Source organism: Molothrus aeneus, chromosome 18 (genome assembly GCF_037042795.1).
Source record: "Molothrus aeneus isolate 106 chromosome 18, BPBGC_Maene_1.0, whole genome shotgun sequence".
Classification (NCBI taxonomy): domain Eukaryota; kingdom Metazoa; phylum Chordata; class Aves; order Passeriformes; family Icteridae; genus Molothrus; species Molothrus aeneus.
Window position 1 is genome coordinate 3,148,344 of NC_089663.1, and position 25,914 is coordinate 3,174,257.

Here is a 25,914-nt window from a genome sequence, read left to right on the forward strand (position 1 = left end):
CACTAATGGGGATCAGACAAGCACCGATCATTGTGACACACAGCGACTGAATGAAGAGGCACGCAGCTCAAACCCACCTTCTATAGGTGGGTGCTGTCTAAAAACAGATGAATCATCCTGACTCAGTTTAGGGGATAAAAAACTGAAGTAGCTACGATTTGCCTTGAATCAGATCTGAACACCACTGTGAAGGTGTCAGTCCTCCTCTCACTCCCGTTTCCCGAGGACATGGAACAATGAGGGACCATCAGCAGGAGCCAAGAGCCCCCAGGCTCGGAGCTGGGTGCCGGCTGTGAGCCACCCCAAACCTGCACTCCATAACCAGCTGGTGCCAACACCCTGCAAAGACAAAGGCTCCACGCTTGAGTGGAGGAAGCTGCCTGCATGCAGACACATTCTAAAAACCTACTCATAACCCTCGGCAGAAACCTGCGCTCAGTGGCCCTTGATTTCTCCTTAGGCTTTGGTGCTGGCCTTGAAAGACAGGAACTGGCTTCCTGCTCTTGCTGTGCGACACTGTTCTAGATCCAGGCACGAAGACAGAAAATCCTGTATGATTACAAGACAAAGCCCCAGCACAGAATTTTGAGCTGAACACAGAAAGCATTATTTTCTTTTGGCAATTGTTTTCTTTTACTCACCAATTTTGTATTGCTGTCTGTGGAGTTACAACAAAACATCAGGTCACTTTATTTTCTGCATTTTACTTATTTACATGTATGAAAATTTAACAAGGATCTCTCACATCTTATCTTACATATTCACACAATCAGGTGCACCTTGGAAGGGGAAGGGACAGGCTGCTGCCAGGCACATCAGATGCCAGCTGGCACCGACCATTTCCAGGGACTGGAAGCTGATACCATCACACTGTGCTGAATCCAACTGCCCTTGAAAACCATTTGCACTCTCCTTTCTTTACCTCTGCTCTAACTGAAGTTTTGGCAACCAAGGACTGTAGCTACTTAAAACCAAGCTGAGGTCAGGTGATAGATACTGGCAAGCCAAGAGCTCAAATTCTTTTTTTTTTCAAGCACTTAATCAAATTCTGTTGAATATCAACAGCAATATCACTCAGGTCCTCTTGGAGCCTCAATATGAATCCAACAGAGAGACTTCTACTTCACTTCTACTTCCTTGCCACAAGGTAAAGCTTCTAGCTGTCTCCCTAAGAGATAGAGCCCCACTCACGGGGCACTGGCGTGCATCTTGTCCAGGCAGTCGGTCCAGAACGCCACGAGCCGGCTGTCCTTGTTCCAGCAGAAGTCTGTGAAGTCTTTCAGCAGCCGGTCTGCGAACTTCTCGTCGCCGGTGGCGCTGGAGCGCCAGGTTTTGGTCAGCATGGTGTTGTAGGCCCAGTTGTAGCCGATGCGCTCCTCACAGAACAGGTTCTGGGTGCTGGAGCTGGTGGAGTTGCGCCGGCGCCGCTGCTGCCCGCTGGAGAACTTCCTCTTGGAATAGGGCAGCTGCAAAAACACTGTCCCTGCAGGAAACAGGCAGCACTTGAGTGTGACGCACAGCTAAGGCCCTGCTGCTGGTAGCTGATGGTTAAATTCCAAAATGAAACGGGCCTGAGTTTCATTTAATTGCCTTGCAGCAGGAGAAAATGGGATACACTTCTCCCCCTTGGCCCTTTAGGTGCTACTTCTTCCTGTATGTTACAGCACCAGGAGGGAGTGCACTTTGTCTGCCTTTCTCTTACTAGCACAGAATGAAGCTAAGATGTAGGCTCTGATCCATCTTGCTAGCTTCCCATCCATTTCCATTCTCTTCTGCAATTCTCCAAACACTGCCTTCCTGTCATTGTTTTCACATCTCAGCAAGCAGACCCTAAAAGATTGATCTGTCTCCCACACAGTGTGTATGGGTAGAGATGCATCTACAACAGACCTTAAGCATGAAAACAGAGCACTGACACAAAAACAGAGCACTGACTTGTCCCAACACCTTTCCCTCCTTCTTGCTTCTGGGTACACATTTATTTACATTGACCTTGGAATAAGCTTTGCCTTTTTTTTTTTAAATTTCTTCATCTTCTGGAAAGAAAACTTTCAGAGCTGCTGTAAAGCAGGATTTCAAACCAACATCATTTATTAGCAGCAACACTTGGTGCTTTTCATACTGCCCCCTCCAGTTTTCTGGTTTGTGTTTTCTGACACACCTACTTGTCATCTGGTTAGGGACAGAACAGCACCAACATCACTGACACAAAACACAAACCACATGTGAAATGGTTCTCTTGTTTGTAATAACCTCCTCCTTGCCACAGAGCCTCCCAAATATTGCTCACCTGTGACATGGATATACTGGGGCTTGTTTTCTGCTGGGAAGTTGAATGCAGAGGCTGAATATTTATCTTGTACAAATCCAAATCTGAAGAAATAGAGACAAGGGGAATTAAAGAAGAAAAGAAAAAAAAGATAAAAAGAGCCACTCCAGGTAGAATTCCTCAGCTAAAGGCAGAGGCACCAGAGGAAATCCTTCCACTATCCCTTTCTCATGGCCTGAAGGCAAAAGGAAAAGGGATGAAGAGAGCTGAGCCTCTCCAAATATTCCCTGCCAGACACAGTGTGAAAGCCTGTGACCCCACACTGCTCAGGCCTGTCACCCCACACTGCTCCCTGTCCTGACTCGAGCTGGAAACAAGAGCAGCAGCTCCATGCAGTCTCTGACAAAATGGGGCAGCTGCACATGAGAGAGGGAAGAGCAAAACTCAAGACAGAAGTTCCCTGGGCTTGTTTCAAGCTGCAACATTATTATTTTCATTATGTGCAACGTTCCATGCAGAACTTCAAGCAGCTTACCTGGCAGCTCTCTGCTGTTCATAGGATACCTGTTCTTCTCCTGCTTTCTAAAGTAATGAAAGCTGACTTCCAAGCTAAAGTCCATTACAAAAGGCAGCCCTCTCTGTCATGAAAAAACCCCAGCATCTACACCATGAAAGAAACTGGCAGCTCAATCACACAAAGGGATAAGGCTAGATAGTACCCAAAGGTTCCAACAATTCCTTCTTAAACTTGGCCCAACCTCCTCTGTACAGCTCCCACCCCAGGCTCCTGCCTATTGTCAATCATCAGGTGTCATCCAGCTCAAGACTATGCTAAATACACAAGAAGGTGTTGCATTTTTAACAGGCTATAATACACTGTTCCTTCCCAGGAAGAATCCATTTACAGCCTTTCTGCTTCTAACTTGGAATAACAGGCACTTCCCAAAGGCTCTCCCTAGGAGGACAGTATGGTTCCTAAGGAGGGACAGGCTGAAACACCCCACAGCTGCCCCTGGCACCCACAGAACCACCTGGGGCTGGAGGCTGTGTTTTAGTACAGCAGTCTGTGAGCAGAATTCAGAGAGGCAGACAGCACAGAACCCAAGAGACTCAGGAGTGACTGTTCAGCACAGGCCTTCACCCCACATTGTCCAGGGAGACAGGAACTGTTGGGTCACCCCACTCCACTGCAGACACACCTGTGTGCTATTGCTTCCTGCAGAAGATGCATTCTGTCCCAGTATGTTTCTGGTTCAAAGCCTGAAACAAACAGAAAAGTAACAATTATCTAGTAAAGTTACTTTATTTCCTTCCTTTTGAAGACTTCACTTTTGCTCAGGAGGGCCTCAGGGCACTCTTTCGTTTCCCCATGCCATTTCTTTCAGTCACACTTTTTTGTCAGGTGTCTCAGAGATGTGTCTTGTGCACGCCAGTAGCAGACTCGTATCTGAATTTATTATTTGTGTCTCTTGAGATGAAGGAGAGGAACATAAAGGGGGGGGTGTGGGAGGGGTAAGGAAAAGAGTGGGCTGCTGTGTATCACAAGAGTGCTCTGAAAATATTTAATTCAGTCAGCTGGGCTATGGTGACCTCACAGCATACGGATTTGTCACATTCATTGTTCAGTTACACCTGGACACTGAGTCAAGGGTTGATTAAAATATCAAACTTACTATGTTAAAACAGAGCCTTTTGCTCATTCTCCCTCCTCATTATGCACTTTTGCCCTTCTCTGCATGGGAAAGGTCTCTGATTTTGTGGTTCCACCTGAGGTTTACCACAACAGGCTCACTGGAAAGGGCGAGGTCACATTGCAGAAAATGAGATTGCAGCTTCTCTGCTTAATCTCATGTGCAAACACTGTAACCATTAAAGTAACCATAGCAACAACAAAAGAAGGATGGCAGTGGTGAAAACCCAATCTTAGGGAGGGGGAGAATAAACAAATGCAGGATACAAATGCAGAGCAGCTGTGGGTGTAGCAGCAAAACAGACACAAGAGTCTGTCAAACACAACAGCTACTGGATATGGGTCTGAAAGGGCACAGGGTAAGCATCACTGGGGAGACCACCCTTCCTGTGTGTTGGTGCTTCCTGCTGCCCACAATCAGCCTGCCAGCACAGCTTCCTCCAGCACCTCCTTCCTGAGGGGCTGCTGACCTGCAAAAACAGCTCCTTTACCTAAGGCTGGCTGGTAAAGGAGCCCCTTGATGTCAGCTCTGCACCAACAGTGACCTGTTTGCACAAAGAACCCTGAGGGGTAAAGCAAAGTGCATTTCTTACCATCAAACAAATGCTCACTGCCCTCCTTCAGCAAGCAGCTCACGTTGAGGGGGATGAAGAGCTGAGCTCGGAGCGGGTCCCCGTACAGGTAACTGGGCAGGGCAAAGGGGCCTTCCAGCACTGGCACCAGCAGGAACCCACAGGAGGTGGCCTTCCTGTGCCAGCCCTGAACCTGAGCAGAGATGCACACAATGAATCAGAGCACACATGCCAGCTGACCAAGGGCACTTCTGTGCATAAGAGCAACTCATGCCCCAGGAATAGATCAGACATGCTCAAATCTCCACAGGCTCAGCCCGCTCGGCAGGGCAGGCACACCAACGTCCTTGCAAGCAAAGCAGTGCAAGCACAAGACATCAGGCTTTCCTTTTTCTGAAGTGCTCATCAATCAGAAAGCACTTTAAAATAGGACATTTTTCAGGAACTGATTCAGCCTACTTATCACCAGTGGCTAAACACTTCTGCTTTACTGGAACAGTGCAATTGATTTTAAATAAAAGCAAAACCGACTACCTAGTGCTGTCTGGCTGGGTGGGGTAAAGCCTGGTGTTAAACAGTTTGAGTTTCACAGAAGCTACATTAGGGAAAAAAATCTAAAAATTTAATCTAAAAATTTAATCTAAAAATTAAAAAGTGACAAGTTTTCATTTCAAAATGTTTTCAGCAAGTTAGAAAAACCCTAAAACATTCCTGAGCAGGAAAAACACATTGCCTGGAAAAGCCCTGTTATGAAAGCAATTCCACTGAGATTTAAAGTTTTAAGGTTTGGGGATAGAAGGAATGTAATGTGAAACAGATTTTTTTCCAAAGACCTGGCTCAGGGCTTAAAATTTGCCTAAGGGGGACTTAAATTTATCACCTTGACCTGTGTTGATCTCTGCACAGTGTGCATAAAACCCACTGAAAGCAGAACACACTCAGGCAGACAGAATGACTGGAGCTGGTGTGATAAATGCTGACCAGATGCAGCAACACTAACAACCACCAGGAAAATTACCTATGGAAATAAAGGCAGATGGAAGCCACTGTCTCTCTCCCTAAGACTCCCTAGTACAATGTCCCCAGTTGTCCGAGGGACACAGAGGCCAGACAGGCACTTCTGTGGCTGCCCAGAACACCAGGATCTCACCATCTCAAAAAGAACAGCTGCAGTCACTGCCATCCAGTGTAACTTGATCTCAAAGGCAGCGTTCAGAGAGAAGTTGCCATGGTAATAACAACTGCACCACTCCAGCCGGTCCGTGCGGTTGTTCACATCCACATCCAGCGTCACCGTGCGCTGCTCGGGCACCGTGGCAGCTGGGCAGCAGCCAGGGGACAGCAGGGTTCACAAGGGCCATCAGGGAGAAGGAGGCAGACAGCGTGGAGAGAACAGAACCAAGATCAGTCATTTGAAATCAATCTGTCCTCCCATTCCTCCCCAGGTATTTTCAGGCTGGCAGAAAAGTCCCAGAATGCGGCTCATCCAGGTGACAAAAGACAAAAATCCTCAAGTATTTCTCATGTCAGGGGTATGTGCTACAGAATCACCTCCCCAAGCAGTCAAAAGACATTTCAGCTGCAGTAAGGACAGAGATCCAAGAATCCAGCAGGTAATCAACAAGCAACTGGTGCCATAATTATGCATGGCCAGACAACACCAGCTTCTTCATGCCCAAAACATCCCAAATATTTCTATATGCCTCCACCAGAAATCACAACAGGGTGCTGTTACATGGGGCAGGAGCATTCCAGGACTTTCCACAGCTAAAGGAGATTAGAAGTTAAACTTCTTGTTTCTTTAATCCCATATCAATATCCCACATTACCACATTGCTGAAAGTGCACATCCAACACTTTCTGTAAAAGCACAGAGTCAGCCAAGACATGCAGCAGCATTCTGACCACTGCAACAGCTCCTGGTGCCTTGCAGTAAGGGCTGGGATAGTGCCCAAGATGCAGCTCCTTTTGTGCCCCATACCCCAGCATCCCTCAGGTGACAGAAACCCTCAGGTACCAGGCAGGAGAGGGACAGAAGCACAGCAGTGGAAGTGACCTGGCTGGTGTCACACACAGGACTGCAAGGCTGGGGACAGAACCCAGATCTCCTGACCTGGAAACCAAAGTCCTGCTATGAAACACACCATCACCTTCAACTTTTCTTGAGACAAATACATAATGTAACATTTCTGTTATGTTAAAAATTGACAGAAAACAATGGGCTGCAAGGCTTCTATGGGAAAACTTCTGCCCTTTTTATTATTGCATGCATGAGGGATGTGTGTTATCTCTTCCTGAGGAAGATGTGCACTCCTTGATAGGGTCAACTTTTAAATTATCTTATCATTTGATGGTTTGATGGTAGTTCAAAAAAAAAAAAAAATTGAAATCCCTCCTCAAGGTAGATGGAAAGTTCCCACCTTCACTGCTACTGCAAGTTACCTGGAGGCACTTTCAAGATTTTAAGGAAACCCTTTACATTGCTATTATTGCAGTGTAGAACGTGAAAAATAAAAACACAACAAAAATGAAAGAACATCACCCAGTTTTGTTTCATAAATAAGACCCATTTTTGTCTTTGGGAAATGTATCATTTGCAATTTCTGAGTTGATCTGGTACTGTCAGACCAACACTGCGAGAATTTCTTTTTCTGGCTCCTTTGGGATATTGTGAATACCATACTTGTGGTCAGGAGGTCATGGTGCCAAATTTGTAACAAAGTGTGTTGGAAAACAACATCCTGGAAGCTGTGAAAGCAAAGCAGCTCAGTCAGGTAGGTGTTGGTCATTAGCCAAGAGGTCAGTGATAACACCACAGCCCAGTGTGCCCAAACCAGCACACTGTGAAGAATGAGCTCCCTGCTCCCTTACAGTGTTGCTTTTCCCAGAGTCTGCTTTTGCAGACTCCCTGGTAGGGCTGGACTGTCCCCCTGCCTTGTCTGCAGCTGCAGCTCACAGGCAAAGCCAGAGGAAACCAGTCCAACAAGGTGAGCTAATCAAAAATACATTAAACACTGATGAGAAATGTCCATGTGTCTGAATGCAGAAGCTTCTGATTAAAACCAACTTGTTTTAATAGAAAATACTCTGGCTTCCATAGGTCAGACTTTAAGAGGACTCACCTGCTTCCCAATTGTCTTCTACTATTGAGTATTTAACTAAAGATTGACTAAGCAAATCGGAGAGGAGCAGGCAGGTTATTCTCCAGTCACAGACTCCACTACATACATGACTACAGTTGCTAGTGCATGCACTGCTACAAATCAAAGGGACAAGATTAGCTGGGTCACAGGTCACACTTCCACTGGGGAGGGAAAGGGGACAGGCACTGGGCAGGTGATTGGGAAATTGGGAGGGATAAAGATTTGAGAGATACATGGAGCTTGTTCCAGAGCTCCCAATGCTTGCATGCAATTTTATGTCACAGCCTGACATTTAGGGAAGGTGGGGAGGGGAAGAAATAAAAACCATAACCTAATCAAGACCAAGAGAGGAACAAATGAAGTCACGTGGACCAGGGGTCATCTGGGTTTAGTAAAGCTCTTTACCTCAGATGAACTGCTGAAGTTTTTTTGGAATACTGTTTAGAAGAGGGACAGCACAGAAGCATCATTTAAACCAGTTCCTTTGTAAGAAAAAACTTCCAAGCTCAATTTTTCTACAAGAAACTACAATTCCTGGAAAACCCAGACTGCATGAGAGCAATCTAAAGGCATTTATCACTCATTCAAGGGCTGCAAATTAGTTCAATAGTAAAATGGACATGATCCCAACTGAAGGGAAAAGGAGAGCTACTCAGGTGTGCAATACCCACATGCTGCAGGAATACTCTCTTTTCCTGGCTGGTGTTAAATGAAAGGTGAGGGGGACACTGAGGACACCTCTACTCATCCCCAGGGGTGCAGGCCTGCTGAGCCTCAGGCTTCTCATGAGCTCACAAGAGAACACAAACACAGGAATGTCAACTGGCTTTCTCAGGCTAAATAGTGAGTAAGAGATCAAACCATGAAGAGGATCTGGCCCCAGTGCCTCCAGCCTCACAACACTTTCATGCCAGCCAGTTCAGGCTTCAGCTCTAGCCAGCCACTGAGCTAATGAGGCTGGACACCAGCCAAGGCAACAGATTTATCATGTGACAGGGAAAATAACCTGCATATGTTGACTTCAGAGAATTAACCATTAGTTCAGACTCCCTATCCTTAATGCTTTTGGGTTTCTGATGCTGTTCCTCTTCCAACAAGGCTCTCAGAAATACACAAGGATTACTGTGACTTCAGGTTTAAGAGATACTACACCTGCAGTAAGGCGCTTCTCTTCAGAAGGTTAGATATACACAACAAGAGAAAATCAAAATTTTTCTTTTTATCCTTAATTGCTAGGCCTTTAACAGATGCATCTAAATAAACCTGAAGCTGCAGTTCCATAGCAATGATTTTTCTTTTAAACAAGGAAAGGAGAACAAAAGCAAGTGACTCAGGCTGGCCTGGAAATGTAACAAGAAGCTGACAAAGCAACAGGGTCAGTCACACAGCCAGTGTGTTTCATGGGCTGTTAGAGCAGTCAGGGTTACTCTCCACACCTCAGAGAACATCAGACACTAATGGGACCTTGCCCAGCAGCAAGATCTTCTACTGCTTCCATACCACAGGGGTCATCTGCAGCTGGGCTTCACAGACTCATTAGTGCAAGGAGTCTGGTTCAGATTAGCTAGGAAGCCCCCAGCACATCACAGAGACTTCTAACACATCTGGACCTCCCTGTGGCTTTTGCCCCTAGGGAGCAATTAGATATGTAATTTTAAGAACAGTTTGGTTGCTTTGCCGTTCTCACAACCTATCCCTCCATCCTCCTTACAGGTTGTGAACAGTCTCTCTGGATTTGCAAGGAGACAAAGTATCTTCCTCCCTGAATTCTAGAGGTTCAGGAAGAAGGAATGCTTTAAGAAATACTTCAGAGTACTGGAACACAATAAAAAGTAAAAGTTTCCTGCCCAGCCAGTGAAACACACCTCAAGGATATGAGAGCGAGTCCACATGCAAGACACTGTAAGGCCAGCATGAAATTTGCAGCTTGATTGCTGGTCCACGTGAGATCATCCCCTTGGCTGGCTGCTCTTCCCCTTTCAAACTATCCCCGTGAACTTCCCCAGCTGTCACCTGTGCTGTGCATCTACCTAAGAGTGCAGCTGCCTGGCTCCGTCCTCCGAAACTGCGGCTAAAGGAACTGTGCCTACTTGCATAGGAGGCGGGGCGGCTGGGCAGCCAGGGCAGCAGGAACGCCGGGATCTCCGAGTGCAGCAGCTCTTCTGCCACAAAGGCCACCTCAAACCATTTCCTCTGGAAGGCTGAGAAGTCATCCATGGCAGCTGTGTGCCACATGGCAGGCTGCTGCAGCCCCACTGCACAAGGGGAAGGGAAGTCGGTTAGAAACAAGTGTGTCACGGACATATTTTATGAAAAATCCTTTTGCTAGGAGTTTTTTCTCCTGAGAAGCTGAGAGGCCTCAGAAATGAAATGTAAACAATAATTATCTGCTGCTGTGCAATGCAACAGGTGGATGTGTGATTGGTCTCATGTAGTTGTTTCTAATTAATGGCCAATCACAGTCCAGCTGTCTCATACTCTCTGGTCAGTCACAAGATTTTATTGTCATTCCTTTCTTTCCTTGCTAACCTTCTGATGAAAACCTTTCTTCTATTCTTTTACTATAGTTCTAATATATCATTTTCTTTTAATATAACATATATCATAAAATAATAAACCAGGATTCTGAAACATGGAGTCAAGATTCTCATCTCTTCCCTCGTCCTGGGACCCCTGTGAACACCACCACACAAGTGGACAAGGCTCAGACAGAAAAGTAGCTCTTGATAAAAAAGAGGCAGGATAAAAATTATGTTTTCTGCTATTCTTTTTTTTCCCTTAACTAAAAAGGCCAAATTTCTCAGACTCTTGACATCAGTGGTTTTGGTTGCTCCCAAAATGCATTCCTGCTGCAGCACCCCTAAGAATCAAGAACAGCCCAGTGATTATGCAAAGGGATAGTGAGCAAAGCCTTGTAATAACAATGCTGACCTCGGTCTGGTTCTTTGTCCACAACAATCTTGTAAAAATAAAAGCCATAAATAAAGGTTCGTAAAGCTTCTCCAGATGCATGGACAATAAGCTGCTCTTCTAACATTTTCTGAACAAGAAAAAGAAAGAACAGAGCCAACATGATAAAGAAATCACTCTTCCAATTACATAAAAAGGTTGCTAGAGAACATTAGGAAGTAATTTTCTTTTCCTTGGCATCTTTTTGTCCAGATATGTGCCTAACAAGAATTACCTGCAAAGTTATCTCTTCATATTCAATAAATGCAGGAATTTCTTATCTCCCTGAGAAATTACATTTGACCTTTCTACAGATGTCTGTCTCCTCCCATACCCTGCTCTGGTTTTATAGATGGATTTATAGAAGGTAAGAGTTTGGAAGCATTCTAAGTTCTCTGTTAATTGATATGGGATCTCAGCAGAGGAATGAACTCCAGAACATTTCCAACCTTCTGCCCCTGACACAGTTCAATATAGAAAAATCCCTTGATAAATACAAGCAGTGTTCCTGCATAAAGTGTGTCTGCTTCAGATCTGAAAGGCCATATGCTGGTTTTATTACAACTTTATTAACTAATTATCAGAAAGGAAAACCCAATCAAAACCCAGTGCCTCAATTCCAACACTGTGCAGAGCACCTGGTAAGTGCCAGCTAATTGGAGGTTATAAACACAACCATCACCATATAAGTAGAAAAAAACATGTAGTACTAGTGAAGAATATGTTGCTGTTTTGTGATAGGAAATGCAAAAAATGTCATCATCACCTCATATTCTATTGAGCACTGCTTGCAATGCTCATCCATAAGAGGATTTAAATGGGTAAGAGAAATGATTGCTATGCTTTGCTCTAAAACTTTATTTTCTTCCCAGAGCGAGGCATTTCTGGCCCTCCATGTGCTCCTGGAGTTTCCTTACCTGCATGATGTCAATGGCCATGGCCTGGGTGTGCACCCCTTCCACGTTATTCACCAGCCAGTGAACAACCTCTGCACTGATGAAGCAGTAGGGGGAGAGCCCCTTCTGTTCAGAGAGCAGCTGGATCCCTGTGCTGGAGCACAGCAAGTCACACGTGTTAACACTGACCAAGAGCTCTTTTAGGTAACAAAGACAAAAATCACTGCTGGGGGAAAGGAAAAAAGGGAGAGGGAGGGTAGAATACAGGACAAGAAATGCCCAGTGCCCCTGGAGTGATGCCTCATTGGCTTTTGGTAACAAGATGAAGAGCTGCCATTGACAGCACTTGGGTGACTTACTGGGAATTCTTGATTTGACTTACTGGGAATTCTTGATTTGACTTACTGGGAATTCTTGATTTGACAAGGTTCTGGGACTCTAATAATTGAAGTCTTAGCTCATATCTCAATTTCTATAAAATTCCTTATTAGAGTCTGGAACTGAATAACAAAAGGAAGTTTAAAACTCTTCAACAGCTGGCATGGGCTCTCCTTTGAATGACTCCACTTCTCATGTCCTCTTATTAAACATCTCATCACATGTTAAGCACATTTATATTAAAAACTTACGTGGGGTGTTTCATGGCTTCAAGAATCTCTACCAAAGTGGAGGAGGAAGTCAGAGCACTTGTTGAACACTGCTGAGAGCTGGGCAGTAAACAAAAGCACATTCAGAAATCAAGGAAGCTGCTAGATTTGTTCCAATATGTACATTGAAGAAAATTGCTCTCTCTTCTCAACAATGACTTTGCCACATTTATTTCCTTTTTCATCTCAAGCACAACTAAAAGCATCAGAAGAGTATTTCCCCCCTGAGGTCACCAGGACATTGCTATATGGACCCAATGCAATGTGTCACATCCAGCTGTACTCAGCAGCAATTGAGAGCAAACATTCTGAAGTTGGCTATTTTTTTTACTGTAAGTTACAACCACAGGAAACAGGTGCTAATAAAGTTTATTTTCAACATTACTTCCTCCCTGGTGTCTTGCTTCCAGGTTAGAACCTCTTGGATTTCATCAACCTACTCAATCCAGTAAGACCTGCAGCCCCCCCGCCCCTTGCCAAAACAGACAAGATGCCAATTCAAAGCCTGGTTTCCTACTAGCAGATTTCAGAAATGGAATTTCTTCATTTCTTGAAGAATGAAGCCCTTCTTGTGGGTGGAGAAATCAGGCCTTGTGTTCATTTAAGTCTGGAAAACTGGGTTGCAGGGCTTATTTTACTACCACTCTGTCTGCACGTGGAAATGCTGCAGTAAGGTCTTGTGACAAGTGCCTGCTCGTGCTGACAGGCACAGCACAGCCTGTTCCCAGGCTCCTGCTTCAGTGCCCATTCCCTGACACCAGCAAGGGGCTGGAATTGAACAGCTCTGCAGTACAGCACGGCTGTGCCTCTCCTACCTGCCCTCTGCAGCAGCAGCTGTGCTGTATCCTGGCTCTGCAGCGTTCTGGGTGCTCCCCTGGCTGCTGCCCCTGTCAGGGACCTGCCCCGTGGGTAGCAAGGTGCTGCCATCTGAGGATGCAGGAACTGACTGATCAATAGAGACCTGGGAGGAGCAAACACAGCAACATCTCTGTGAAATCCATCATGTAATCCATTTCCCATCTTCTTCCCTCCCCACATCATCCGTGCCTCAGCCCAAGTTAGTCAACAACAAGCAATGCTCTAAGGAAGCACAGGCATATGCAGAAGGGGTAAATACAGTCCTACTTTGTCATCACTACAGAGCTCCTGACAAACAACAAACAAATTCAGACCCAAATAAAGATGAGGACCACCAACCCAGCAACAATTGCATTGAGAGAACTACTGGCAAACCAGCAACACCAGTTCCATTTTCAACCCAAGGGAATAACTGATTATAAGCACGCAACAGGACACTTGATCACTATGGCAAGGTAGTAAGCATTTAGCAAATACAGTTTCAAGTCTAACTCTCAAAAACATGCAAATGTATCACACGAATTCAAGTTTCATAATGCTCAAAAAAAACCCCAGCTCATCTCCCCTCCTTTCTCAGGGCAGTATGAGAAGGTTGCTTGACACCCACCCACACCTATGTCGCCAAGACAACAGGAACACTTTCCTCCCGCAGGAACACTCACACTATTCCAATGGTAGACTGAATAGTTCACAAAATTACCATAAAATCATTTCAGAAAGAGCATGAATGCTGAAGGATTCAGCTAAGTACAGGCTGTAATTGCCATCTGTCATTAACACGTATGGTTTAGTAAAGGCACATTATATAAAACTGGAGAGGTGGGGGAGAGAACACGAACGGCAGAGGAATTCGAACTCAAGCTGGTATAAACACGGGGGCTGCTCTGCTGTGATGAATCCACAGCACACACACAGCTCAAAATCACAAAGCTGGGAGCTTGACTTAGGTCTGACTGCCAAAGTCCTTTATTTATGCCATTTCTCACACCCCAAAAATCTCTAATGGCAGATGTCCCTTTTTGGGCAGCCAAAACCAGCAGATGCTCCAGGGCCAACTCTTCAGAGTTGACCACCAGAGTGCCCACAGCCAGCAAAAGCCTTTCTCCCTCCTCAGGGCTCACTTCAAGCAGCAGCATTTCCTATGGCCACACTGTGTTACTGCTAATTCCTAACTGGTGTTAACTGGACAAACGACTTCAGCCTCAAGGACTCTTTTAAACCAAGATGATACTATCTATTTTCAGCCTCAGTTGTTCAGGAATCCAAGGAGACAATTTGACTTGGATATCTCCAGAGTCACCTGTCAAACACGACAGAAGAAATTTAGCCAAGAACCAGACAAGTGAGCTGTTGCCATTTTGTTCAGTGAGGGAAGATGGAAAACAAGCACTTACTGGAAATCAAAAAGAGCAGCTTTAATAGTTGACAAGACAGTACTGCAAAGGACAGGGCACATGAACATCCAAAACATAGCACAAGCATTGAATGGTGGGGTAAAAATGCTTGCATCTGCCACTTTGTTCTGCCAGTGCTGTACATCTCACTCAATGGAAAACCAACACAGGCTCCCAGCGTGTTCAGCTCAGGACACAAATGCTGTCCATCACCTCAATCCAAAAGCCAGAGATGACAACAACCCATTCCAAACTGACCTGGGAGTAGAAGGTTGAAGCTGTGCGTGGGCTGCGAACAAAGTCCATAAAGAAGGCCCCATCCTGAAGGCATCAGAGGAAGTAGGCCCATTAATGGCAACAGCAACAGGAACAAGGAGTTCAAGAAAAGCAAATAAAAGGTTGTGCAAGTATGAAATGACCACAGAGAGAAAGTATGAGGAGAATGCAAATCCCAGACCCAGAAGGTCATTGCAGCAGAATGCACAGCGTCAGGAATTGCTCACACACACATCTTTACTTTCTCTTTCTGTAACGAGACATTGCTTTTCCTTGGCACAGATGCATTCCCAAAATTTTTAAACCCACACTGATCAGAAGCCAATTGAAACTGCAGCCTTCCCTCCATACTTCAAAGGAGAAAGTCTTGAGCTCTGAAGTATGGGGGCTTCCATCCCAAATACAAAACTGAAATACAGAAACCACAGGTGTAATGACAAATATCCAAAGAAGGACAGGTTGTTTTTTTTTTCTAATCTGGTAGACATTCAAATGATAAAGAGGGAGAGGCAAAGGAGCTCTTTTCAGGAAGCATCCTCTTCCTCTTACATACAGGTCTGGTATGGTGCAAAGGAAAGGGAAGGAAAACTCAACACAAAGACCCTTCCAACACTGTGTTTAATACTTCATGCAAAATTAAACAGACACTGCCTGTGCTATGCTCCTGCCTACTGCCAAACCCCAGTGAATTTATCCCCAGCTGCTATTCAAAGATGTGTCACGACTCTCTTATCACACAAGACAATGTAGTGGAACTCATCTAGATTTTCATTCCCTATTTGCAATTCTTTATTCTGTTCCTTTGGCAAAATATTTTTGTCTAGCCTGCAGTTAAGATGATGCTTACCTTGGTACATACATATAAAACAGTTTCTGGGAAGAATCAATGCCAGGGTTACCTGACTGGCAATTTACATTGTGCAGAGCCAAGAGTGCCCTGGATCCATAAGGGCAAAGACTTCCCAAACAGATCAAGTGGGTTAAACCTCACTGGGTTAAATCGAGTGGGTGAGCTCACTGGGTTAAAACCACAGTGTTGCCCAGTGACTGGCTCAAGTGACTTGTCAATTCTACTCTGAAACCAAGTGATGCAAAGCCAGTGGCTCAGTTTTCATCTGGAATAACTCAAGCACTGAAGGGCATCCTTGAAAAGCACTTGCTCCCTTGGCTGCTGGCAGAGCTCACAGCTGTGATAATTTGTCACTTCTCTGGCTGCAAATGTGTGGAAAGGCAGAGCTCCCTGTGCTGAGGAGCCCTGCAGGGGCTGTGACACGAGGCACACACTGGCTGCTGTTCCCCAGTGAGTTCAATGCTGCCTGCCCACTGGCATCTTTCCAACAGGCATAAGCCATCAATTAGGAGATTGCAATTGCTTATCTCCCAGTCCCTGTGTGTAAATATTTACAGGAGTGTTTACTGCTGCAGCATGAAAGGCCTTCAATTGATAACACACTCTTCCAGAGTCTCCAGTCAGCCTTCCAGAGAGGCTTTTGAACATTACTTTTAACAATGGCATTTTCTGGTAGCACAAAATCTGCTGGTTTGGTCCCAGCACATTCCTGTGCCACTGCTAGGGAAGCCCACTGGGCCTCTTTCCCCCTCTGCCACACACAACTGGACAGAACATTCTTCTCTCCTGTTTCTCACATGGAATTTTCACCAGTTTTACTGGTGGAGAGGGACATTTAAGATTTCTGTATTTAAAGAGAAAAGCTGATTTTTCAAAATGGTAGAAGAGAAGCATGCAAAGCCTGAATTATGATGTGGAAGTTTGCACATACACCTCAGTTTGAGCACCTGCTGTTTCCAGGCCTAGCACATCCTGCTCCAGACTCATCTGTGCTCTCCAAACACTGACACTACAAATCAGTGTCTAGTACTAAGATGATCACAGTTGCTCTATCACTTCAACTTTCAATATCTAGGTCTCCAGGATAACACAATACTTGTTCCTGGTGGTGGCACAAAACAGTGGATGTAGAAACATTAGATGCTTAGAGAAAAATGCTGAAATAAGTGTTGATAGTGGTGAATCTGAGAACTTTTTCTTTGCAATATTTGAACTGTTGAACCCAAAGATAGGTCACATTTAGATCCTCTACCTTTATTTAGTTCCTTGATACTTTATTTAAAAGACTTTCATGTCAGAACACAGAAAAATAATCAAATATTTCTGGTTGGACTTGGAGGCAGAGTTCCTGCTCTCCTGGGTGTCACAGGACAGTTGACAGAAAGGCTGAGGAATAGCACAGTCTTTTCTTTAAGTGCCTCAAGAGAGCTCCAGGAAGATCACTTTCTCCAGCCTGGAGTCCAGCCAGTGAAGGAATGACATCTAAACCACTTCTCAGGAACACACCCCCTCCTCTAAACAGAGGCAAGAGACTCAAGTTCCTGCTGTTAAAATCCCACTCAGTGTTCACACTGTCACAAGCTAGAGGTGGATTTTGCTCTCCAAGACAGCCTGCACACAGATGCACACAGCTCTGCACCGCTACACCCAGCAGCCAAGCCATGACTGACATGAAATGTGCTACCAGCAAAGGAAATGCACTAATTAGCAAACAGCACTTAGATCAGCAAAATGCTGAGACAGCATCCCGGGGATTCCACACCATTGTCACTCTTAGGGAACTGAATTCCTCTGCCCTTGCACACAAAGGCCAGCACAGGAGCAGCCCTTGCTGAATTAGAGTAAGATGTGGTATCATGTAGCCAAGTGCTCAGAGAAATAATCTTTGGTTATTTGACGGATTCCTGTGTAGAAAGAGCAGCCAAAGAAAGCCCAGGCAGTCCTTACCTTGCGAGGGCTGTCCATATAGGTGGGTGTGATAGCAATGCTCCCACTCTCTGAAGGCTGGCCAGAGCTCTTCCCAGAAAGCATTGCTGCTTGCTGCTCCCCCAGGCTCCTACAAGAAAAGGAATACAGAGTTCATTCAAACAGACTTTGTGTCAGCTTCCCCCCAAAGGCAACTGTTGCAGAGGGCTACTGCTGTATTTTCAGATATTTGCTTTCCCACACACTGAGGCACAGATCCAACATTCCAAAAGTACCTTTTACCCCCACAAACAACATGGACCCTTGCACTCAGTTTTATTATGCATGTGTAATACTAATATAGCATTAAAAATATTAATCTCTTATGTATTTAACACAACATGAGGCAAGGTTCCCCAAATGTGCTTTAGCCAGCCCAGGTGCAATATGCAGGAAGGATGTTCTTGGCTCTTCACACAGCCTGTAGAGACTCACTTCTGACTGGCTTCCATCTGCAGCAGAGCTGAGAGTGCTGAGGTTCCTTTTTTCCCAATGGGAGGTCCAGACTGCTCCAGGGAGTGAGTGGGAATTGGACCAGCAATCTGCAAGCCTTTCATGGCAGACCCTTTCTAACAAAGAAAAATGGAAGCACAGACTTAGTCAAGCTAGGCTTAACTAGTAAGCAAGAGCACAACACCTCATGTCAGCAGGGCTTTATTAAGCACATTTTAAAAAAGGAGTTCAAACCACTGGTACACAAGAAGGGGAACAGCCTAGTGTCTTTTGTGGATGTTATTCTGAAAATAAAATGCCAGTTATTCTATGGAAAAGGTGAATTTGCTTCAAAATGACCCCATTTGCTGTGAGAACAAGAACAGGATTGAATACACACTAGCCATTTTCTCTTCAGCCTCTTGAAACTACTGTTTACCCAAAAATTCACTCACATACTTCTCTTTTCCCAATCCTTCTCCTGAATCTGCAGCACAGAACCAATCCAGGTTACCCCAGAAGTGCCCAGCTTCACTACCTCAGCCCCCTCTGGATGAACTGTCTGCATCACAAGGCAGAGTGGTGCAGCCAGGCTAAGCCCACCTGCAGCACAAAGCAGAGCACATCTGCAAAGAGGAGGCATCAGGCTCCTGGGTAACAAAAGACTGGCCATGGTATAAAACACAGCAGAGGCAGGACAAGATGGTGCAGAAGAGCCTGGCTTGTCCCTGAGCAAGAACTGCCCTGAGCCTGGATGCAGTCACAGCAGCACAGGATGCTCATCCCAGGGACATTTCCTCAAGCTGTTGAAGGAAACAGCTCTGTTTCCTCTCCCAAAACATCACTTCTGTGAGGCAAAACAAGCACTTAATTAAGCCCTACTGTCTGAAAGCTGACACAGCACAGGGCTCAGCAGTGTCCTTTAGGGATGGATGACACGATGACAGGGACAGGGGCACCGTGCCCCACCTGCCCGGAGTGCACTCAGGTGTAGCCATGATATTTTCTGAAAAATCCTTTCCTTAGGATTTTTTCTCCTGAGAAGCTGAGGGGCCTCAGGAACAAAATGTAACCAATGGTTATCTGCTGCTGTGGAATGCAACAGGTGCATCTGGGATTGGCTCATGTGGTTGTTTCTAATTAATGGCCAATCACATTCCAGAGTCAGTCACAAGCCTTTGTTATTCATTCCTATTCTATTCTTAGCCAGCCTTCTGATGAAATCCTTTCTTCTATTCTTTTAGTATAGTTTTAATATAATATATATAATAAAATAATAAACCAAGCCTTGTGAAACATGGAGTCAGATCCTCATCTCTTCCCTCATCCTAGACCCCTGCAAACACTGTCACACCCGTGTCTCTGTGCTAACGCCTCCTCAGCGGCCCAGGGCGCACCCAGCCCCAGCGGGACTCACTCGGATCATTCGATCGGAGCGGTGGCGGCGGCGGATGCGGTTCAAGCCCTCCACGAAGCGGATGAAGCCATCGAGGAGCTGCCACTCCTCCTCGTCCGAGCGGGGCTTGTCGCCGTACACGTCGCAGTGCGCCTCCCCCTCCATGATGCGCTTGGTGGCGCTGATGCAGGCGGGCAGCAGCAGGAACCGCGTCCTCCAGAACTTCAGCGACTCGATCAGGCTGCGGCAATGTGGAAGGCGGGACAGAGGTCAGCGCTTTCCTGGGAAGGGTTTTCCAGAATCTGAAGTGTAAATCTTTATACCTGCTGCACTTTTCAGCGACCACCCTCGCTGCTATCCCTGACACAGAACGAGCACACGTGCAAAGGAATGGTCAGAATTTGAATATCACTGGCAACAAGGCTATCCTCAGAGTAATTGTCACACAGAGATACGTCTTCTTTTCTGTAAAAGATAGGCCCCAAAAGCTTTTTCTCTAAAAATATGCAAGCAAAAAGGAATTTTCAAGGTGCACATTAGCGTAGGAGGTATTTTGACTGAGAGCTGAAAAGAAAAGATGATAAAGACGGGTTGTGTGGAGAGAAGATATCAAAAAAGCTATTGATACTAGTGGAGATATTGCACATTTCTGGTAAGCACTTGCTCCACAGCTTAGGAGTAGGATTGTATGTCAAACCCAGCACTCAAGCAAACCTGCAACAGCTTCAAAATGAATGGAAGTTTTGAGTCAGATCAGTAAGAAGCCAAGAAAAGCATCTGTGTGGTACAAAATGCCATGTTATTTCTTTGCATTTCTAGCAGAGGAAAAAAGAAGTTCATGCTGAATTTTGAGATCAGGAGTCTGTATCAAAGGTCAGATTAAGCAGCAGCAACACAGAGCAAGGTTCCCACAAGGCAACAGCTGCTGGAAGCTGACAGTGAAAGCAGGCCAGATATTCTCCCTGGAGTACTGAGCATTCGTGGGTTGAACTTGATGATGAAAATTTAGGTCAAAAAGAAAAAGAGGCAATTAGGACACAGAACAGTCTGGATGGAAAAGAAGCTCTCACCTGAAATCCTCTGAGCCAGCAGAGCAGATATACTGATCCAAGTAATTCCACTTGTACTCTTCCAGTCTCTCATGGGAAAATTCTACCCAGCAAGAGACAAATTCAGAGTCAGAGTGTGAGGGGCACAAGCTGTAGGTGTAGTTTATCTGAGCAGATTCATATGGATACCTAAAAGATCAAACACAAGCATTAATCTCAGTATTATTGATACTGATGCTTCTCTTTCTTCTCCTAAAAAGAAAGGTGTTCTTTCAAGCAAGCCCAGAGCTCAGAAGAACGTTCACCAGAACACTGACAGCAAACTGCTCAAGCAGAGATACTCACTTAGGCAGGTACCGAGTCACAGTAATGATTTTGTCTTTTAAGGTGACTTTGTGGAAAGTCCGGCCCATGCTCAGCCAGTACTGATCCTCTTCCTCAGGTCTATTTCTTGACACAAGACCTGGTTGTAAAAAGCAAAACCCTTTCAGCTTACTGCAGTGTCATGGACATATTTTCTGAAAAATCTTTTGCTAAGATCTTTTCTCCTGAGAAGCTGAGAGGCCTCAGAAATGAAATGTAAACAATAATTATCTGCTGCTGTGCAATGCAACAGGTGCATCTTTGATTGGTCTCATGTGGTTGGTTTTAATTAATGGCCAATCACAGTCCAGCTGTCTCAGACTCTCTGGTCAGTCACAAGATTTTATTATCATTCCATTCCTTTCTATTCCTTTCAAGCCTACTGATCAAATCCTTTCTTCTATTCTTTTAGTATAGTTTTAATATATCATTTTCTTATAATATATATCATAAAATAATAAATCAGCTTTCTGAAACATGGAGTCAAGATTCTCATCTCTTCCCTCATTCTGGGACCCCTGTGAACACCATTACACTGCAGTACTCAGAACTTTAACAAAAAACTGTGCCTATAGGAAGAGAATCCAGAGCTGGAGTCCAGAAGTGAGCTTCTGATCTCAGCACAAGCTAAACCCCAGCTTTCAGGCCACATTTTTAGGGAGCAGCCTTTGCTCTTAGAGTTAAGATGTGCTGATACCATAAGCAAAGAAGAGCATTTGGGATTCCTACACCCCCATTCAGAACTTCCCTGGGAAGAACCACCAAAGAACAGCCAACATAGCGTGCTGAGCAATTGGTGGATGTGCCTAATTGCAGGTGACTGGGGCTGGCAGAAGAGCAAAGCCTGGCCAGGTCACTCACCTCTGCTGTACAGGGGGCTGCTGCTGAGCGGGGGCGGCACGGCCGGGGCCGGCTTCTGCGGCTTGGACTGCACAATGATCTGATAGCCCTGCATGAGGCGCTGACAAATGAACTCCTCAAACACCTGCTGGGCTGTCATCTGCACTCCTTCCTCATCCCTCCTGGACACAAAGGTTAAGCAGAGCAGGATAAGGAAGCTGACCACACACCTATTCTTAGCTCTCCTCTGGAGCCCTGTGCCTGGCAACACCTGCCTGTGGGAGCAGGAGGGAAAGGGGCACCTTTGACACAGGGTGATGAGCTGTCTGGCAGTGTTTACTGCTGCCTTTGAAAGCAGTTTGGCAACCAATAACAAATTTGCCTACAGCAGTTGTGGAACAATAAATTCCCCTAAGATGACTTTTCCAGCACTTTGCAGGCAGCCTCAGGGCAGTTCAGGAGAGCTCAGAATGCCAGTGGGCAGCAATGCTCCAGCCTCTCCCACAGCGGGAAGTGGAGAGCAGGGAGGGGTTAGAGAACACATTCATCTTAGTGCAGCTCCTGCTCTGAACTCTGCCTTCCTACTGACATTTCCTTCAGGTGTTTCTTCATTAATCCTATTACTTCCTGTATATTTCAACCACCCTGATTAATACTTTTGTTTTGCTCCCATAAAGCAGCAACACAGGCAGGTCTTTTGATGTCTTATAAGTTATGAAAAGACTGAAAACAATTTAAGATAATGAGACTGCTTCAGTAAAAATCAAACTAACCCTATTAAAGAATATTTACCAGAGACCTCTGAGACAAGCAGAGAAGTTCTACTTGTCCAACTAATTCTGTTTTCCAACAAGATTCTTTAAATTAAATATCCTTTAGAGGGAGGATACGCCTCTTAAATACTGTGTCCACATGTATTTGCTCATTTAGTGTTTCCAAAACACTTGCTAGAAAGTAGATTAACAGAGACGATAGCTTGAATATTTTGATCAAAACACAACAGAAAAGAGACAAAAATTTGCATCCAAACAATTTCTAACATCAAATCTACGGAGCACACCATACTGTCAGGTGGGAACATCAGAAAAGGTCCAAAGATATCACTGGAAAAAAATAATAAAAATATAAGTATTCTGCTGCTCTGTTAGCAATCCATCATTCACTTGTGTTCCAGACTGCAAGGCAAGATGTATTCTATTACCATCTGTATGGCAGTTGCCTTTTGTCAAGTGGGCAGTTTTCCTTATCATTCCTCCCTTGGGAGGGGACATCTCCTGATAAGAGGCCATTGAGTGTCCCTGCATGGCTGATAAGAACTACAGCATCACACTGGGAGATGTGAGCCCAGAGGGAGGAGCCAAGCATTCCTACTCAGATATAATCTGGAGATTCGGCTTCTCCACTGGATTTCTCAGAGGAACAGCAGCTGCCTCTTCCACTGGATCTTCAGAGGAAGAGACTCCACCCTTTTCTACAGGATCCCTGCTCCAGCAGAACCACCCCTGACACTGCAGGAGGGCTGCAGCCACAATTCCAATGGGACTGTGCCAACACCCTGACCCACAGGGTGTCAGGTTGGGTTCTGACTCTGTCAGTATTGTTTTCATTTACTGCATTGTTTATTTTCTTCCCTATTAAAGAACTGTTATTTCCTGCTCCCATAGTTTTTGTTGCCTGAGAGCCCCTTAATTTAAAATTTACAGCAATTCGGAGGGGTGGGGAGGGTTTACATTCTCCATTTCAGGGCAGGCTCCTGCCTTCCTTAGCAGGCACCAGTCTTTCCAAACCAAGACAAGCTGGTGATCCTCTTCCATCACCTGCTCCTTAAGCACAGGACTGTACAGAGGAGGTGCTGGCCAAACCTGTCCATGTCAGCCTCGGGCAGCAGGTCGTAGCAGCCCTCGGTGTAGTCGTTCTGCAGGCTCTGGCGGTCGGGGAAGTAATCAGTGGTGAGGGGCAGGCAGGCAGGGGTGGTCAGGGACTTCCAGTCCACTCCAACTGTACAACAGAAGCCTGGCACTATGGGGGGAGCAGACAGCGTCAGAACTGCCTCGTTGTGTCATGGGGGAACACAAGGGGGACACGTGGGGTCACCCGTGCAGAAACAGGGTGCAGAGCAGGATGAAAGGAGTGCACGAAGAGGAGAGTTTAGAAGAATGAGAGATGAAAAACAGTTGGCATAAAGTCAACAGGGACAAAAAAGGGTGTGGAATGGGAAGGGAAAAAGAAAATAGGATGGGAAGAAGGGAGGGAGAGAAAGAGACAGAGTTTGTTAAACAATGCAGTGCACATGCTGATTCAATCCCATCATGCAAAAGGCATTCCAAGTTAATACATTTAATTTCCTCTTGATTGAAAGCTAGAGCTGACATAGCCACTGCTCTCCCAAAATTACAGCAAGTCAGATGCAGTTACTGATTATTAATAAACAGATCAACATTCCAAGTCTGAACAAGAAAATCAGACCAGTTTTGCATCCTAGACAACTGCAGAAGGAGCTGGAGAGGAGGAGAGAAAGAATGACAGACCAGCCTCTTTCTGGAATAGTACAACAGCAGAAAAGGGAGTATTTCCACAGTTATAAAAACAGAAGATATATCCAGAGGGGTGGGAAGACCAGAAAAATAGTAACTTGGGAAGCAATCTTTTCCCACACCCTTTCCTAGAGTTATGCTGCAGTTTTGAGATTACAGGGATGTAAAACTAGACATTAAAAAGGAAAAGCTAACTAGATTATACCAAATCATCAGCTCATTACATTCTGACCACTCACACTACTGCATTACATTCTGACCCAATTCAATCTGTATCACCTACTGATGCTTAACTTCTTGTCATAAAGCTCCTACAGACAGAAATTTATTTTAGTATAAAACTGTTAACACCAATGGCAGGAACACTGCACAAAAAAGTAATATATGACAGACTGCTACAAAGAAAATGCTTTCTTAAGCAGTGACACACTTGTTTCTCTAGGAAGTGAAGGCAGATATTTCTCAGTAAATGGTACCAAATTCAGAAACTGACTGTACTAATTCTACTTCAGCAAGCTGGTACCAAACAAACTTTTCATACTGAGGGGCAGATAAGAGTTCAGCAGCTTTAACTTTTTGCAGAATAGTGTCTGGTAAGGAAAGAATTTCAGCTGTAACACAACAAACAGCTTCACATGTTCTTAAGGACTACAGAACTGCAACCACAGTGAGACAGTACAGGCAGATCCTGCAAATTACTGCAGGCCAAAATAAACCTCTGCCAAAAGCCAAGGAGGCTCCTCAGTTTCTTTCCTACCACCTCCTGATGCCTCTATATATGTACATGCCCTTTCCCTCCCCATCTTCCCACCTATGCAAACTCTCTTCCAAACCTTTCTCCTGCTTACTTGGATCTGGAGAATTAGAGACAGCATCTTCCAAGGAATCCTTGTTCTGAGTTTTGAGGTTCACCCCTACAAGAAAAAAATGGTTTTTATTTTAAGCAATTACGCACTTCTCTTGAATTTCAAATAAAAATAAATCAAAAGTGTGATGTTTTAAGATACAGAATTTCTCTGCATGGAAAATCCCAGGGTTCTGCACAGCAGAAAAAAAAACACTAAGCCAATTAATGAGGAGAAAATACATCTCGGATCAAACTTGAATATCTCACTAGAAGTGCTCAACAGCTAAAACCCAAACAAAACTCTCCTCCCCAAAAATAGTGAAACATCTTGAAAAGTAGATGCTATGAGCTCCTATAAACAGCTGGTGTGGCACACGAGAACAAAAAGAGTTGCTAAGGAGACAAGAAAAACTGCTGCCTTCAAAGCCTTTTATCAAAATAAAAATTTCAGTAAGCCTCCAAACATTTAAAGGGAACTATTGTTTAAAACTAGCTTAGGTAGATTTACCCAGGAAATTGGTATCAGCACCACAGCTGTTCCCCTGTAAGAGCAAGGGTGGATATTTGCCACTGACAATGCCGGTAACCCGCAGGGGAGCTGGCTCCGAGCGGCCTTCACCTTGCACCAGCTCCTCCTGCCATCTGCCATCCACACCGGGAACTGCAGCTGCAGCATCTCCCTCTCTGAGCTACCACCTCCACCTGCGGGGCACCAGCGACAGCGTCCCGAGGCCCAAGGGAATTACATGGGATCGTTTTCACCCTGAAGCTTGTGATGCACCAAACCATGCAGCAGAGCAGAACCAGACTCAATGAGAAATTTGTGTTAATTCCAAAAAACACAACTCCCCCATCAGAGTGCTTCATTTCATAGGTGACTCAAACCATCAGGGAGAACTCTCAGTCCAGTCACTGAGTACCCAGTGTGGCCCCTACAGACAGGT

The 25,914-nt window shown here is 45.2% G+C and overlaps 1 protein-coding gene across 1 annotated transcript in view; it reads right to left on the reverse strand.

Annotated features, from left to right (window-relative positions):
- Positions 1–661: 661 nt before the first annotated feature.
- Positions 662–25,914, reverse strand: part of DEPDC5 (DEP domain containing 5, GATOR1 subcomplex subunit) — a 43,029-nt gene continuing 17,776 nt past the window's right edge. Inside the window, exons 25-43 of the mRNA XM_066561944.1 lie at positions 24,972–25,037; positions 23,452–23,608; positions 21,611–21,771; positions 20,732–20,849; positions 20,408–20,575; positions 19,359–19,578; positions 17,945–18,078; positions 17,492–17,600; positions 14,677–14,739; positions 12,982–13,127; positions 12,149–12,226; positions 11,541–11,673; positions 10,606–10,714; positions 9,705–9,929; positions 5,682–5,851; positions 4,553–4,724; positions 3,469–3,529; positions 2,291–2,373; positions 662–1,483 (exon numbers count right to left, since the gene is read on the reverse strand). Of these exons, the coding sequence (XP_066418041.1) occupies positions 1,188–1,483; positions 2,291–2,373; positions 3,469–3,529; positions 4,553–4,724; positions 5,682–5,851; positions 9,705–9,929; positions 10,606–10,714; positions 11,541–11,673; positions 12,149–12,226; positions 12,982–13,127; positions 14,677–14,739; positions 17,492–17,600; positions 17,945–18,078; positions 19,359–19,578; positions 20,408–20,575; positions 20,732–20,849; positions 21,611–21,771; positions 23,452–23,608; positions 24,972–25,037 (2,669 nt within the window). The 3' untranslated portion in view covers positions 662–1,187. The remainder of the gene's footprint in view (positions 1,484–2,290; positions 2,374–3,468; positions 3,530–4,552; positions 4,725–5,681; positions 5,852–9,704; positions 9,930–10,605; positions 10,715–11,540; positions 11,674–12,148; positions 12,227–12,981; positions 13,128–14,676; positions 14,740–17,491; positions 17,601–17,944; positions 18,079–19,358; positions 19,579–20,407; positions 20,576–20,731; positions 20,850–21,610; positions 21,772–23,451; positions 23,609–24,971; positions 25,038–25,914) is intronic.